The sequence below is a fragment of the Babylonia areolata genome, chromosome 32, assembly GCF_041734735.1.
Source record: "Babylonia areolata isolate BAREFJ2019XMU chromosome 32, ASM4173473v1, whole genome shotgun sequence".
NCBI lineage: Eukaryota > Metazoa > Mollusca > Gastropoda > Neogastropoda > Buccinidae > Babylonia > Babylonia areolata.
The window spans coordinates 699,163-717,294 of record NC_134907.1 but is presented as its reverse complement, the minus strand read 5'-3'; the positions used below and the strand labels follow the sequence as shown (position 1 = coordinate 717,294).

General features: G+C 45.7%; 1 protein-coding gene across 2 annotated transcripts in view; it reads left to right on the top strand.

Moving 5' to 3' along the window:
• Positions 1–18,132, top strand: part of LOC143276649 (centaurin-gamma-1A-like) — an 80,173-nt gene that overhangs the window by 29,584 nt on the left and 32,457 nt on the right. Inside the window, exons 7-11 of one of the 2 annotated variants that reach the window (XM_076581271.1) lie at positions 1,023–1,207; positions 3,235–3,423; positions 12,781–12,957; positions 13,529–13,673; positions 16,184–16,252. In XM_076581271.1, coding sequence (XP_076437386.1) covers positions 1,023–1,207; positions 3,235–3,423; positions 12,781–12,957; positions 13,529–13,673; positions 16,184–16,252 — 765 coding nt within the window. Of the gene's footprint in view, positions 1–1,022; positions 1,208–3,231; positions 3,424–12,780; positions 12,958–13,528; positions 13,674–16,183; positions 16,253–18,132 lie in introns of both variants that reach the window. The other variant, XM_076581270.1, reaches the window with a different exon arrangement.

Below are 18,132 nucleotides of genomic sequence, written 5' to 3'. Positions count from 1 at the left end.
TGTCTGTGACTCTGTGTGTGTGTGTCTGTGACTCTGTGTGTGTGTGTGTGCGTGCATCTGACAGACACTTCTGTCAATACTATTATTACTTTTATATTACTTTTTATTTTAATATTTTCTCCATAGTTTTGACATATTTTTCATAATGCAAAGAATAGAAAAAATATGAAAAAATAGCAAACACACATACATCCTAAAAGTAATTGAAAAAAAAACGACATGGTTTCTGTCAGTGAAGTATAAAGCATGATAAAGAGTATTTCATGTTATTTCCAGATGAATGCTATTGAAGGTATTCTAATTACTGTAATCAGAATCCACATGCAAGATGTGATAGATCTGTGTGTGTTCCCTCGTCGTACGGATGTGATCTGTTTCCTCCTGTTTGCACATCGTACAGATGTGATCTGCGTTTGTTTTGTCATCATACAGATGTTATGTGTGTTTCAGTGTGTTGGTGCATCGTACATATGTACTGTGTGTTTCAGCGTGTTCGCGCATCGTACATATGTACTGTGTGTTTCAGCGTGTTCGCACATCGTACATATGTATTGTGTGTTTCAGCGTGTTGGTGCATCGTACATATGTACTGTGTGTTTCAGTGTGTTGGTGCATCGTACATATGTACTGTGTGTTTCAGCGTGTTGGTGCATCGTACATATGTACTGTGTGTTTCAGTGTGTTGGTGCATCGTACATATGTACTGTGTGTTTGAGTGTGTTGGTGCATCGTACATATGTACTGTGTGTTTGAGTGTGTTGGTGCATCGTACATATGTACTGTGTGTTTCAGTGTGTTGGTGCATTGTACATATGTACTGTGTGTTTCAGTGTGTTAGTGCATCGTACATATGTACTGTGTGTTTGAGTGTGTTGGTGCATCGTACATATGTACTCTGTGTTTGAGTGTGTTGGTGCATCGTACATATGTACTGTGTGTTTCAGCGTGTTGGTGCATCGTACATATGTACTGTGTGTTTCAGCGTGTTCGCGCATCGTACAGATGTGCTGTGTGTGTTTCAGCGTGTTCGCGCATCGTACAGATGCGTTATCCCAACAACGCGGCGCTGATTCCAGCCAGCATGGCGGGAACCCCGGGGCAGTGTCAGCGGTCGTTCTACGCCCTGCAGACAGCTGGCAAGGCCTGCGACTCGCACAGCTCCAGCAGTCAGTCAACATCCAGCTCTGGAACTCTCCCCGCGCCACAGGTGGGTGGGTGTGTTGTTCAGTGCAGGTAGGTAGGTGTGTTGTTGTTCAGTGCAGGTAGGTGTGTTGTTGTTCAGTGCAGGTAGGTGTGTTGTTGTTCAGTGCAGGTAGGTGTGTTGTTGTTCAGTACAGGTAGGTGTGTTGTTGTTCAGTACAGGTAGGTAGAGGTGTTGTTGTTCAGTACAGGTAGGTGTGTTGTTGTTCAGTGCAGGTAGGTAGGTGTGTTGTTGTTCTGTGCAGGTAGGTGTGTTGTTGTTCAGTACAGGTAGGTGTGTTGTTGTTCTGTGCAGGTAGGTAGATGTGTTGTTGTTCTGTGCAGGTAGGTGTGTTGTTCAATGCAGGTAGGTAGAGGTGTTGTTCAGTACAGGTAGGTGTGTTGTTGTTCAGTACAGGTAGGTGTGTTGTTGTTCAGTACAGGTAGGTAGGTGTGTTGTTGTTCAGTACAGGTAGGTGTGTTGTTGTTCAGTGCAGGTAGGTAGAGGTGTTGTTGTTCAGTACAGGTAGGTGTGTTGTTGTTCAGTACAGGTAGGTAGAGGTGTTGTTCAGTACAGGTAGGTGTGTTGTTGTTCAGTACAGGTAGGTGTGTTGTTGTTCAGTACAGGTAGGTAGAGGTGTTGTTGTTCAGTACAGGTAGGTGTGTTGTTGTTCAGTGCAGGTAGGTAGGTGTGTTGTTGTTCTGTGCAGGTAGGTGTGTTGTTGTTCAGTACAGGTAGGTGTGTTGTTGTTCTGTGCAGGTAGGTAGGTGTGTTGTTGTTCAGTGCAGGTAGGTAGGTGTGTTGTTGTTCTGTGCAGGTAGGTGTGTTGTTGTTCTGTGCAGGTAGGTAGGTGTGTTGTTGTTCAGTACAGGTAGGTAGGTGTGTTGTTGTTCAGTGCAGGTAGGTAGGTGTGTTGTTGTTCAGTGCAGGTAGGTAGGTGTGTTGTTGTTCAGTGTAGGTAGGTGTGTTGTTGTTCAATGCAGGTAGGTAGGTGTGTTGTTGTTCAGTACAGGTAGGTAGGTGTGTTGTTGTTCAGTGCAGATAGGTGTGTTGTTGTTCAATGCAGGTAGGCAGGTGTGTTGTTGTTCAGTGTTTTGTCAGTACAGGTACGTGTGTTTTTGTGTCAGTACAGGTAGGTGTGTTGTTGTTCAATGCAGGTAGGTGTGTTGTTGTTCAATGCAGGTAGGTAGGTGTGTTGTTGTTCAGTGCAGGTAGGTAGATGTGTTGTTGTTCAGTGCAGGTAGGTGTGTTGTTGTTCAGTGCAGGTAGGTAGGTGTGTTGTTGTTCAGTGTTTTGTCAGTACAGGTACGTGTGTTTTTGTGTCAGTACAGGTAGGTGTGTTGTTGTTCAGTGCAGGTAGGTGTGTTGTTGTTCAGTGCAGGTAGGTAGGTGTGTTGTTGTTCAGTGCAGGTAGGTAGGTGTGTTGGTGTTCAGTGCAGGTAGGCGTGTTGTTGTTCAATGCAGGTAAGTGTGTTCTTGTTCAGTGTTTTGTCAGTACAGGTACGTGTGTTTTTGTGTCAGTACAGGTAGGTGTGTTGTTTTGATAGTACAGGTAGAGGTAGGTGTGTTCTTTCGTCAATATGGGTAGGTGTATGTTGTTCAGCACTTGTAGGTGACTGGTGTTGTATCAGCACAGGTAGGTGTGTATGTTATTGTGTCAGCACAGGTAGGTGTGTGTTGTTTTCTCTGCAGTTGTTGAAGAGTCATTGTGGGTCAGGTGTGTGTTTTACAGACGGTGTGTGTGGTGTGACCTTGATTTGAGGTCTTTACAGACGGTGTGTGTGGTGTGACCTTGATGTGAGGTCTTTACAGACGGTGTGTGTGGTGTGACCTTGATGTGAGGTCTTTACAGACGGTGTGTGTGGTGTGACCTTGACTTGAGGTCTTTACAGACGGTGTGTGTGGTGTGACCTTGACGTGAGGTCTTTACAGGTGGTGTGTGTGGTGTGACCTTGATTTGATGTCTTTACAGACGGTGTGTGTGGTGTGACCTTGACTTGAGGTCTTTACAGACGGTGTGTGTGGTGTGACCTTGCCGGTGTGTGTTCCAGAAGACGGACAAGGACAGCAGTGGCAGCAAGGGGGACCAGCGCCGCAAGGACAAACACATCCCCCCCCACCCCATGCCCCTCCTCCCCCCTCCCCAACCCCAGCCCCCTCCACCCCCACAGATCCCCCCTCCCTCCACCTCCCACCTGCACCAGTCCCCCCTCACCCCCCTCACCCCAGACCCTGAAGTGCCGGTGAGTTGGGGATGTTTGGTTTTGTGTGGGTGGGGTGGTGGTGGTGGTGGTGGTGGTGTGTGGGTGTGTGTGTGTGTGTGTGTGAGGAGGGGTGTGTTAGTTGGTGACATTTAATTCTCTGTGTGTGTGTGTGTGTGTTTGGGGGTGGGGAGGGGGGTTGTTGGTGATGTTGAGTTCTGTGTGTGTTTGTGTTTATGTGTATTTATTGGTGTGTGTGGTGAGGGGGTGGTGTGTGTTAGTTGGTGACGTTTAGTTCTGTGTATGTTTTGTGTGTGTGTGTGTGTGTGTGTGTGTTGGTGACATATAGTTCTGCCTGGTCTGTAGTTAAGTGGGGCAGCTGTCGTGTGAAAGCTGAATGCAGTGTGAGGGCCATGCTTACGTTTGCAGCTTGTGTCAGCATGTGGTGTTTTGTGCTGGTTTGGTAATGCTGCATCCTACACCAGCATGTTCACTTGGCAGCAGGCAAATGAAGTATGAATGTTGCAACACGCACGCATGCACACACACACACACGCAGTCTACAAAGCACACATACACACACATACACACAGTGACATGTGCTCTCTCTACCAAACACAGACACAATAAACACATATACACACAATCTACCAAGCACACACACACACACATAGTATGCACACTTCGTGACACATACTCCAAACACACACACATACACAAACACACACACACACACAAACACACAGACACACACACACACTATCTACCAAGCACACACTCACAAACACACACACACACACACACACACACACACACACACACACACACACACACACACACACACACACACACCTACACACACACACCCCTACACACACAAATACACACACACCTGCTCACACACATACACGTACATATAAACATACACACTGTCCTTCATGTTAACACCATAGCTCATAGCTCACAGTGCCATGCGAACACCACAGTATGCAACACCACAGTATACACCATGTGAATACCACAGTTTTCATCGCCATGTGAACATCACAGTATACATCACCACAGTTTTCATCACCATGTGAGAACCACAGTATACATCATGTGAATACCACAGTTTTCATCACCATGTGAACCTCACAGTATACATCATGTGAATACCACAGTTTTCATCACCATGTGAACCTCACAGTATACATCACCATGTGAACACCACAGTATACATCATGTGAATACCACAGTTTTCATCACCATGTGAACACCACAGTATATATCACCATGTGAACACCACAGTATATATCACCATGTGAACACCACAGTATACATCATCATGTGAACACCACAGTATACATCATGTGAACACCACAGTTTTCATCACCATGTGAACCTCACAGTATACATCACCATGTGAACACCACAGTATACATCATGTGAATACCACAGTATACATCACAATGTTAACTTCACAGTATACATAACCACAGTATACATCACCATGTGAACACCACAGTATACATCATGTGAATACCACAGTTTTCATCACCATGTGAACCTCACAGTATACATTACCACAGTTTTCATCACCATGTGAACCTCACAGTATACATCACCACAGTATACATCACCATGTGAACACCACAGTATACATCATGTGAATACCACAGTTTTCATCACCATGTGAACACCACAGTATATATCACCATGTGAACACCACAGTATACATCATCATGTGAACACCACAGTATACATCATGTGAACACCACAGTTTTCATCACCATGTGAACCTCACAGTATACATCACCATGTGAACACCACAGTATACATCATGTGAATACCACAGTATACATCACAATGTTAACTTCACAGTATACATAACCACAGTATACATCACCATGTGAACACCACAGTATACACCATGTGAATACCACAGTTTTCATCACCATGTGAACCTCACAGTATACATCATGTGAATACCACAGTTTTCATCATCATGTGAACCTCACAGTATACATCACCACAGTTTTCATCACCATGTGAACCTCACAGTATACATCATGTGAATACCACAGTTTTCATCACCATGTGAACCTCACAGTATACATCACCACAGTTTTCATCACCATGTGAACCTCACACTATACATCACCACAGTTTTCATCACCATGTGAACCTCACAGTATACATCACCACAGTATACATCACCATGTGAACACCACAGTATACATCATGTGAATACTACAGTATACATCACAACGTTAACTTCACAGTATACATCACCACAGTATACATCACCATGTAAACACCACAGTATACACCATGTGAATATCACAGTATACATCACCATGTAAATACCACAGTATACATCACCCTGTTAACTTCACAGTATACATCACCACAGTATACATCACCATGTAAACTCCACAGTGTACATCACCTCAGCATACATCACCATGTGAACACCACAGTATACATCACATCATTATACATCATGTGAACTCCACAGTATACATCACCATGTGAACACCACAGTATACATCTTGTGAACTCCACAGTATACATCACCACAGTATACATCTTGTGAACTTCACAGTATACATCACCATGGGAACACCACAGTATACATAACCACTGTATACATCATGTGCACAGTATACATCACCATGTGAACACCACAGTATACATCACTGTGTTAGCACCACAACACGCAGGACCATAAGCCATGTCACTCACACAGACAGGATACAGTGTCATACACAGACATGACACAAGGAGCCCCTGACACAGACAGGTACGTCAAACACAAACAAGACACACTGTCGCACACACAAAGGACGGAAACAAGATACACTGTCGCACACACAAAGGACACAAACAAGATACACTGTCGCACACACAAAGGACGCAAACAAGATACACTGTCGCACACACAAAGGACACAAACAAGATACACTGTCGCACACACAAAGGACGCAAACAAGATACACTGTCGCACACACAAAGGACACAAACAAGATACACTGTCGCACACACAAAGGACGCAAACAAGATACACTGTCGCACACACAAAGGACACAAACAAGATACACTGTCGCACACACAAAGGATGGAAGATGGCATAGACCGGATCTAAACCATCCGCATCATTTCAGGACTTGCTGGATGGCAAAGAGTTACCTGCCTTGAGTGGCTCCCCCACACTCAGTAGGAAACTGCGTCGACCGTCGCTTTTCTGCTCCCGTGTAAACTTGAGGAGAGACAGTGGTTGTAGTGTGGGTTTTTTCACTCTTCTTCTTACTGCTGGCTTCATGTACGCTGCTTTTCCCTGGGTGACGATTATGCCTTCTTTAAAGTCCGAGGGTGACGATTATGCCTTCTTTAAAGTCCGTGGGTGATGATTTTGCATTATTTCAAAGTCCCTGGGTGGTATTTCAAAGTCCCTGGGTGACGATTATGCCTTCTTTAAGTCCGCGGGTGATGATTTCTACCTTCTTTTAAAGTCCTTGGGTGATGACTATACCTTCTTTTAAAGTCCTTGGGTGATGATTTTACCTTCTTTTAAAGTCCTTGGGTGATGACTATACCTTCTTTTAAAGTCCTTGGGTGATGATTTTGCTTTCTTTTAAAGTCCTTCGGTGACGATTTTACCTTCTTTTAAAGTCCTTGGGTGATGCGTATACCTTCTTTTAAAGTCCTTGGGTGATGATTTTGCCTTCTTTTAAAGTCCTTGGGTGACGATTTTACCTTCTTTTAAAGTCCTTGGGAGAAGATTTCTGCCTTCTTTTAAAGTCATTGTGTGATGATTGTACCTTCTTTGAAATTTCTTTGGTGATGATTATGCCTTCTTTTAAAGTCCTTCGATGACGATGATACCATCTTTTAAAGTCATTGGGTGATGAATGATTATACCTTCTTGTAAAGTCCTTGGGTGATGATTGTACCTTCTTTTAAGTTAAAGTCCTTGGGTGATGATTGTACCTTTTTAAAAATTAACCCTTTCGCTGCCAGGAAAATAAGATTTAAATGAAATCTATTTGCCAGGTTTTTTTTTTTTTTTTTCACAAAAAACAGGTATAAATTTTCAAAAAATTCTGTGCTCTTTGTTATTGGAGAAAAATTCGTAAACGTATATATTTTCTGAAAGGTACATGAATAAAGAATACAAAACACATGACATTTTCCCATTTTATATATTTTCAGCGACACTTAAATATCATATTTTCTGTACAAATGGATATCTGCACACACAGAATTATACTAGAACAATCACAATAAAAAAAAAAAGAAAAAAAAAAAGAGACAGATACATAATGCATTGTGAGTTCTCCAAGTGATAATAAGGATGTGAGTGGATGTGAGGCCACGCCCCCTCAGTCTCCAGCCCCACTCCTCTTCAACCCTCTCACACAGTCACTTTTTCTCACCAGACCGCGTTGGCAGAGTGCCCAGAAAATCGCTCACGCTGTGTCCTGGTAATAATTTGGTCACTTTCTGTCATCTGCTACAGCTGTACAGCCGGAATCACTCACTGATAGTCGTATCTTGGCCACTCTCTTGATTGCTCCCTTTATTTTCTATCAAAACAGCCTATAAATGTTGATCGCTGTCTTCTTCAAATTTACGCTCAATTCTTTCTGAGCATCAGCTAAACAAAGCAATCTTGGTTAATTTAATTCGCCACGATCGCATGTCTTGAGCACGGTGTCAGTCCAACATTTTGTTGAGCGAGCGAGGAGAGGAGTCAGGCAAACACTGCGGCAGGAACCCAACCAAAGCGTCAAAATAAAGATGGTGTTTCTAGCTATGAATAGAATCTAGAAAGATTCTCCAAGCTGAAGCGACCAGTATTTTTGTCAGTGAACTGAATGCAAACCAGGGAAAAGTCAGAATATTTTGATGACGAGTTATCTCGTCATTGTGGCAGCGAAGCGTACATGCTTGCGCTGATGAGTTGTCTCATCATATAGGCAGCGTAGGGGTTAAAGTTCTTGGGTGATGATCATACCTTCTTTTAAAGTACTTGGATGATGATTATGCCTTCTTTAAAAGTCCTTAGGTTAAGATTATGCTTTCTTTATAAGTCCTTGGGTGATGGTTATGCTTTCTTTTAAAGTCCTTGGGTGACGGTTTTACTTTCTTACTATCTTAGTTCTTATTCACTTTGGGGGTGGTACATACCCACTTGTAAAGTGTTGGGGTTATGATTTATATCTTTTCTTTTCTTTTCTTTTGTACGTGTGTTTTTTTGGACATACATCGTTTGGGGTGAGTTAAAATGGTTTGGTTGATGTGTGTGTGTGTGTGTGTGTGTGTGTGTGTGTGTGTGTGTGTTGTTGTTGTTTTGTTTGTTTGCATGTAAACACTTTGAGTGGCCATGTATATATCAAGGAGGAAGGTGGCAGAATAGTTGAGACGCTCAGCGGCCAATACAGAGAGTCCATGAGGGTGGGGGATCAAATCCCGTTCTCGCCCTTTCTCCCATGCTTCACTGGAAAATCAAACCCAGTGTCTAGTCCTTCAGACAGACAATGAACCGAGTGTCTAGTCCTTCAGATAGACAATGAACCGAGTGTCTAGTCCTTCAGATAGACAATGAACCCAGTGTCTAGTCCTTCAGATAGACAATAAACCCAGTGTCTAGTCCTTCAGATAGACAATGAACCCAGTGCAATGAACCCAGTGTCTAGTCCTTCAGATAGACAATGAACCGAGTGTCTAGTCCTTCAGATAGACAATGAACCGAGTGTCTAGTCCTTCAGATAGACAATGAACCGAGTGTCTAGTCCTTCAGATAGACAATAAACCCAGTGTCTAGTCCTTCAGATAGACAATGAACCCAGTGTCTAGTCCTTCAGATAGACAATAAAGCGAGTGTCTAGTCCTTCAGATAGACAATGAACCCAGTGTCTAGTCCTTCAGACAGACAATAAACCGAGGTCCTGTGTGCAGCACACACTTGGCACACTGGAAAAGAACCCACGGCAAGGAAAATGCTGTCCTCTGGCAATATGATTGTAGCAAAAATCTACTTTGATAGGTACACAGATAACAGGCCTGCGCTCCAGGCCTGACTTAGCGCGTTGGGTAATGCAGCTGGTCTGGCATCTGCTGAGCAGATGTGGTGTAGCGTGCATGGATTTGTCTGAAGGCGGTGACGCCTCCTTGAGAAACTGAAACTGAAACATGTATACCGTGTTGGAAGTGCTTTGGGTGAGGACATATGTCTTCTGTTTTTTGTTTCCAAACACATATGAATCTTCTTCTTCTTTGTTTTGTGGGCTGGAACTCCCATGGTCACTTGTATGTACACCAGTGGGCTTATACGTGTATGACCGTTTTTCCCCCGCCATGTAGGCGGCCATACTCCGTTTTCAGGGGAAACACATATGAATGAATGTAGTTGTGCTGTCAGCCTTTTTGTAAGCGTAACATCAGTTGTGCAGTGTTCCATGTCAGAATGATGATGTGTTGTGCAGTGTTCCATGTCAGAATGACGCCGTGTTGTGCAGTGTTCCATGTCAGAATGACGCCGTGTTGTGCAGTGTTCCATGTCAGAATGATGATGTGTTGTGCAGTGTTCCAGTTAGAATGATGATGTGTTGTGCAGTGTTCCATGTCAGAATGATGCCGTGTTGTGCAGTGTTCCAGTTAGAATGATGATGTGTTGTGCAGTGTTCCATGTCAGAATGACGCCATGTTGTGCAGTGTTCCATGTCAGAACGACATCGTGTTGTGCAGTGTTCCATGTCAGAATGATGCCGTGTTGTGCAGTGTTCCATGTCAGAATGACATCGTGTTGTGCAGTGTTCCATGTCAGAACGACATCGTGTTGTGCAGTGTTCCATGTCAGAATGATGACGTGTTGTGAGTGTTGTGCAGTGTTCCATGTCAGAATGACATCATGTTGTGCAGTGTTCCATGTCAGAACGACATCATGTTGTGCAGTGTTCCATGTCAGAACGACATCATGTTGTGCAGTGTTCCATGTCAGAACGACATCATGTTGTGCAGTGTTCCATGTCAGAATGACATCATGTTGTGCAGTGTTCCATGTCAGGATGACGCCATGTTGTGCAGTGTTCCATGTCAGATTGACGTTTTGTGTAGTGTGCCATGTCTTGCTGAAACACTGCACCTTACATCGGCTGTTGGTTTACATGTTATACATGTCAGAACGACATCTATCTATCTATCTGTGTCTGTCTGTCTGTCTATCTCTCTGTCTTTCTATCTATACCTCTCTCTCTCACTCTCTCTGTCTCTCTAATATCAATACATACACAGAGGTAAGGTGGTGGAAGTGGAATGGGGTCAAAACCACTTCAGTATCCTGTGATAGGAATGGACTGCAGCAGTACTGTACAACAGACAACTGAGTGTGTGTGTGTGTGTGTGTGTGTGTGTGTGTGTGTGTGTGCGCGCACGCGCGAATATGTGTGTGTGTTGGGGTGGAGGGAGGGGGGGGAATGGATGTGTGTTGGTGTGTGTGTGAGAAGGGGGGTGAGGGGCTGTGTGAATAAACAGATCAAGTGTTACGTCTCTGCTGTCATTGAATAAACAGATCAAGTGTTACGTCTCTGCTGTCATTGAATAAACAGATCAAGTGTTACGTCTCTGCTGTCATTGTGAATAAACAGATCAAGTGTTACGTCTCTGCTATCATTGTGAATAAACAGATCAAGTGTTACGTCTCTGCTGTTGTTGAATAAACAGATCAAGTGTTACGTCTCTGCTATCATTGTGAATAAACAGATCAAGTGTTACGTCTCTGCTGTCATTGAATAAACAGATCAAGTGTTACGTCTCTGCTGTCATTGTGAATAAACAGATCAAGTGTTACGTCTCTGCTGTCATTGAATAAACAGATCAAGTGTTACGTCTCTGCTGTCATTGTGAATAAACAGATCAAGTGTTACGTCTCTGCTGTCATTGAATAAACAGATCAAGTGTTACGTCTCTGCTGTCATTGAATAAACAGATCAAGTGTTACGTCTCTGCTGTCATTGTGAATAAACAGATCAAGTGTTACGTCTCTGCTGTCATTGTGAATAAACAGATCAAGTGTTACGTCTCTGCTGTCATTGTGAATAAACAGATCAAGTGTTACGTCTCTGCTATCATTGTAAAACAAAAACAGATCAAGTGTTACGTCCCCTGCTGTCATTGTAAAACAAAATCAGATCAAGTGTTACGTCCCCTGCTGTCATTGTAAAACAAAATCAGATCAAGTGTTACGTCCCCTGCTGTCACTGTAAAACAAAATCAGATCAAGTGTTACGTCCCCTGCTGTCATTGTAAAACAAAATCAGATCAAGTGTTACGTCCCCTGCTGTCATTGTAAAACAAAATCAGATCAAGTGTTACGTCCCCTGCTGTCATTGTAAAACAAAAACAGATCAAGTGTTACGTCCCCTGCTGTCATTGTAAAACAAAATCAGATCAAGTGTTACGTCCCCTGCTGTCATTGTAAAACAAAATCAGATCAAGTGTTATGTGTCCCGCCAAAAACATGGCAGTTCCCTGACTGGTTAGTTCATGTCTTTGACGGAAAGTGTCTTGATTTGGTCAAGGACTCATTGAGGAATAATTGATTTGTTGTTTGACCAAGTGACTCGTGAGTAAGTGGTGCATCTATTGGTTTATTTCACCTGTTGAGGGCTGTGGTTTATTCTACTAGTAGGTTGAGGGCTGTGGTTTATTCTGCTAGTAGGTTGAGGGCTGTGGTTTATTTCACTGGTTGAGGGCTATGGTTTATTCTACTGGTTGAGGGCTGTGTTTATTTCACCAGTTTAGGGCTGTGGTATATTTCACCTGTTGAGGATTATGCTTTATTTCATCTGTTGAGGGCTGTGTTTATTTCACCGGTTGAGGGCTGTGGTTTATTTCACCTGTTCAGGGCTGTGTTTATTTCACCGGGCTGTGTTTATTTCACCGGTTGAGGGCTGTGTTTATTTCACCGGTTGAGGGCTGTGTTTATTTCACCTGTTCAGGGCTGTGTTTATTTCACCGGGCTGTGTTTATTTCACCGGTTGAGGGCTGTGTTTATTTCACCGGTTGAGGGCTGTGGTTTATTTCACTGGTTGAGGGCTATGCTTTTTTCACCTGTTGAGGGCTGTGGTTTATTTCACTTTTTGAGGGTTGAGGTTTATTTCACCAGTTGAGGGCTGTGGTTGATTTCACCAGTTTAGGGCTGTGGTTTATTTCACCTGTTGAGGTCTGTGGTTTATTTCATCTGTTGAGGGCTGTGTTTTATTTCACTGGTTTAGGGCTGTGGTTTATATCTTCTGTTGAGGGCTATGGTTTATTTCACTATTGAGGGCTGTGGTTTACTTCACCTGTTGAGGGCTGTGGTTTACTTCACCGGTTGAGGGCTGTGGTTTATTTCACCTGTTGTTTTCCTTGCAGACCCGGAGCCGAGAGGAGGAGAAGAAGGAGGAGGGGGAGAAGGTGGGTGTGGGACGAGCCATACCTGTTAAACAGGGCTACCTGTACAAGAAGAGCACTGGCCTCAACAAGGAGTGGAAGAAAAAGTACTGTGCTCTGATGGAGAACGGGAAGCTGTCCTACCACCCTAGTCTGCAGGTCAGGTCGTTATCAGGTGGTGGTGGTGGTGATGGTGATGATGATGGTGGTGATGGTGATGGTGGTGATGATGGTGGTGATGGTTATGATGGTGATGATGGTGATGGTGATGATGGTGGTGGTGGTGATGATGGTGGTGATGATGGTGGTGATGATGGTGGTGATGGTTATGATGGTGGTGATGATGGTGATGAGGATGATGACGAATTCAGGACCACATGGATGATGTGAGGGCAAAGGAAATCACCCTGATGCACACGACTGAAGATCCCCGGCATGATGGTGATGATGATGGTGATAATAATAATGATGGTGATAATGATATCAATGGTGATGATGATGAGGATGATGGTGATGATGATGGTGGTGATGATGATGGTGATGGTGATAATAATAATGATGGTGGTGATGGTGATAATAATAATGATGATGATGATGGTGATGATGATGATGATGATGATGATGATGATGGTGATAATAATGATGGTGATGATGTTGATGGTGATAATAATAATGATGGTGATGATGGTGATAGTGATGATGATGAGGATGATGATGATGACGAATTCAGGACTACATGGATGATGTGAGGGCGAAGGAAATCGCCCTGATGCACACGACTGTGAAGATCCCCGGCATGCGGCCTCGAGGATCACGGGTCAGCAGCACTGCCTCCAACAACCCCCCTGAGAGCGGGGACATGAACACCTCCACAGGTACACATGTACTCTGTGTCAGTCTGGCTGTACCCAGGTCAGTTTGGCTGTACCTGTGTCAGCGTTTGTGTACCTGTGTCAGAGTGTGTGTTTGTCAGTGTGGGTGTACCTGTGTCAGTGTGGGTGTACCTGTGTCAGTGTGGGTGTACCTGTGTCAGAGTGGGTGTATCTGTGTTAGAGTGTAGGTATGTTTGCTAGTGTCGGTGAACCTGTGTCAGTGTGGGTGTACCTGTGTCAGCGCACCTGTGTCAGTGTTTTGTGTACCTGTGTCAGAGTGTAGGTATGTTTGCTAGTGCCGGCGAACCTGTGTCAGTGTGGGTGTACCTGTGTCAGTGTGGGTGTACCTGTGTCAGCGCGGGTGTACCACGGCTGCTCAGCCGAGCACAAAATCTGGCTCTTTAGTTGGCCGAGCAGCGTCTAGCGTCTTGGGTCAAAATTTTTTTAATGCCAGACTTTCCCACCGCACTCTGTACTGACCGGCACATTCGCCGCGGTATTTCTGGCCCCGCGCGCCAAACCGGGACACTGCCTTCTTTGTTTCACTCGGCCCCGCGGCCCCCGCCCCGCTTTTCCCACCTTTTCACAGCATCCACACATTTCCTGCAGCGATTACAGAAAGTTGAATTATTGCTATTCCTGGTTGTATTATTGGAGTGCAGTTTGATTTGATTTACACAATTTCATTATTTTATCAACATTTTTTTTTTTTTTTTTTTACCTTAAAAATCTTCGTCTTTCTCGTGGAATGAAGGGCACGGCAGTGCCATAAGCCGACAGACACTCACCCCGCTCTCCATCCCCCTGCTGCTCACTCTCACCATGCTACAGTGTGTTCATTTAAACGTTTGTTGTGCTGCCAAGAAAAATCGCACAACTCAAAAGGTAAGCTAATCTGCATGCAGGCATGCTATATGTTCTGTGTGTATTGACGATGTTATTGTGCTAAACGCCTGTTTTCTTAGAGAGGGATTTAAACTTAACGATTTTTGCGATCATGTTTCTGCTTATCCTTCTCTTCTCTTTCTTCATTTATGTTTCAACCGTTGCCGCAACAACCGCTATGTAAGAAAACATATTGTGTTTGGAGTCAATGGAAAGCTTATTTTGTGTTCTTTTTAGAAAACCACTTCTTTAGTCGTTATTTCCGACCCATCCGAGGAGATGATGCGCGAAAGAAACAAAGCAGATTTACCGCCGAACAAGCGTTCAGCGAGTGCCGCTGGCGCGGCCTGTTTGTCAGCCGCGTTTATTTATATCCATGTCCTACTTTCTGGGTTCACGAACTTTCGCAGGGCCAACTAAAGTGCCAGCACTGAACACCCGTGGTACCTGTTTCAGCGCACCTGTGTCAGTGTTTTGTGTACCTGTGTCAGAGTGTAGGTATGTTTGCTAGTGTCGGCGAACCTGTGTCAGTGTGGGTGAACCTGTGTCAGTGTGGGTGTACCTGTGTCAGCGCGGGTGTACCTGTTTCAGCGCACCTGTGTCAGTGTTTTGTGTACCTGTGTCAGAGTGTAGGTATGTTTGCTAGTGTCGGCGAACCTGTGTCAGTGTGGGTGAACCTGTGTCAGTGTGGGTGTACCTGTGTCAGTGTGGGTGTACCTGTTTCAGCGCACCTGTGTCAGTGTTTTGTGTACCTGTGTCAGAGTGTAGGTATGTTTGCTAGTGTCGGCGAACCTGTGTCAGTGTGGGTGTACCTGTGTCAGTGTGGGTGTACATGTGTCAGTGTCGGTGTACCTGTGTCAGCGTTCGTGTACCTGTGTTAGAGTGTGCATGTGTTTGTCAGTTTGGCTGCACCTGTATGTCAGTGTGGGTGTACCTGTGTCAGAATGCAAGTGTGTTTGTCAGTGTGGGTGAACCTGTGTCAGTGCAGATGTACCTTTGTCAGTGTGGGTGTACCTGTGTCAGTGCGGATGTACCTGTGTCAGCGTTTGTTTACCTGTGTTAGAGTGTAGGTGTATTTGTCAGTTTGGCTGCACCTGTGTTAGTGCTGGTGTACCTGTTTGTCAGAGTTGTACCTGTGTCACAATGCAGGTGTATCTGTGTCAGTGTGGGGGTGTACTTGTGTGACAGTGTAGGTGTACTTTTGTCAGTGTGGGTGTACCTGTCTATGTGTTGGTGTACTTGTGTCACAGTGTGGGTGTACCTGTGTCAGATGGGTGTACCTGTGTCAGTGTGGCTATACCTTTATCAGTGTGGCTGTATCAGTTTCAGTGTGGCTGTACCTGTATCAGTGTGGGTGCTTTGTGGGTGAAACTGTGTCAGTGGGTGTACCTGTCTCAGTGTGGCTGTACCTGTATCAGAGTGGGTGTACCTGTCGCAGTGTGGCTGAACCCATGTCAGTGTGGGTGTACCTGTCTCAGTGTGGGTGTACCTGTCTCAGTGTGGCTGTACTTGTGTCAGTGTGGCTGTACACACACACACACACACGCTCACACACACACACACACACGCTCACACACACACACACACACACACACACACAGAGCTAACGCCACAGGTGGCTGTTTCAGGGTTTGAGCTGACCCAGGAAGGTGGAACAGACAGTTCCCTGGTCATCCGCAACTCCTCCATCATATCAGGTACACCCCCCACCTGTCCCTTCCTCCATCATATCAGGTACACCCCCCACCTGTCCCTTCCTCCATCATATCAGGTACACCCCTCACCTGTCCTGTGTCTTCCTCCATCATATCAGGTACACCCCTCACCTGTCTCTTCCTCCATCATATCAGGTACACCCCTCACCTGTCTCTTCCTCCATCATATCAGGTACACCCCTCACCTGTCCCTTCCTCCATTATATCAGGTACACCCCCACCTGTCCTGTGCCTTCCTCCATCATATCAGGTACACCCCCCACCTGTCCCTTCCTCCATCATATCAGGTACACCCCCACCTGTCCCTTCCTCCATCATATCAGGTACACCCCTCACCTGTCCCTTCCTCCATCATATCAGGTACACCCCTCACCTGTCCCTTCCTCCATCATATCAGGTACACCCCCACCTGTCCTGTGCCTTCCTCCATCATATCAGGTACACCCCCCACCTGTCCCTTCCTCCATCATATCAGGTACACCCCTCACCTGTCCCTTCCTCCATCATATCAGGTACACCCCCCACCTGTCCCTTCCTCCATCATATCAGGTACACCCCTCACCTGTCCTGTCCCTTCCTCCATCATATCAGGTACACCCCCACCTGTCCTGTGCCTTCCTCCATCATATCAGGTACACCCCTCACCTGTCCCTTCCTCCATCATATCAGGTACACCCCCACCTGTCCTGTCCCTTCCTCCATCATATCAGGTACACCCCCACCTGTCCTGTCCCTTCCTCCATCATATCAGGTACACCCCTCACCTGTCCTGTGCCTTCCTCCATCATATCAGGTACACCCCTCACCTGTCCTGTGCCTTCCTCCATCATATCAGGTACACCCCCCACCTGTCCTGTCCCTTCCTCCATCATATCAGGTACACCCCCACCTGTCCTGTCCCTTCCTCCATCATATCAGGTACACCCCTCACCTGTCCCTTCCTCCATCATATCAGGTACACCCCCACCTGTCCCTTCCTCCATCATATCAGGTACACCCCTCACCTGTCCCTTCCTCCATCATATCAGGTACACCCCCACCTGTCCTGTGCCTTCCTCCATCATATCAGGTACACCCCTCACCTGTCCCTTCCTCCATCATATCAGGTACACCCCCACCTGTCCCTTCCTCCATCATATCAGGTACACCCCTCACCTCTCCCTTCCTCCATCATATCAGGTACACCCCCCACCTGTCCCTTCCTCCATCATATCAGGTACACCCCCCACCTGTCTTGTCCCTTCCTCCATCATATCAGGTACACCCCTCACCTGTCCCTTCCTCCATCATATCATGTACACCCCTCACCTGTCCTGTCCCTTCCTCCATCATATCAGGTACACCCCCCACCTGTCCCTCCATCATATCAGGTACACCCCTCACCTGTCCCTTCCTCCATCATATCAGGTACACCCCCCACCTGTCTTGTCCCTTCCTCCATCATATCAGGTACACCCCTCACCTGTCCCTTCCTCCATCATATCAGGTACACCCCTCACCTGTCCTGTCCCTTCCTCCATCATATCAGGTACACCCCTCACCTGTCCCTTCCTCCATCATATCAGGTACACCCCTCACCTGTCCCTTCCTCCATCATATCAGGTACACCCCTCACCTGTCCCTTCCTCCATCATATCAGGTACACCCCCCACCTGTCCTGTCCCTTCCTCCATCATATCAGGTACACCCCTCACCTGTCCTGTCCCTTCCTCCATCATATCAGGTACACCCCTCACCTGTCCCTTCCTCCATCATATCAGGTACACCCCCCACCTGTCCTGTCCCTTCCTCCATCATATCAGGTACACCCCTCACCTGTCCCTTCCTCCATCATATCAGGTACACCCCCCATCTGTCCTGTC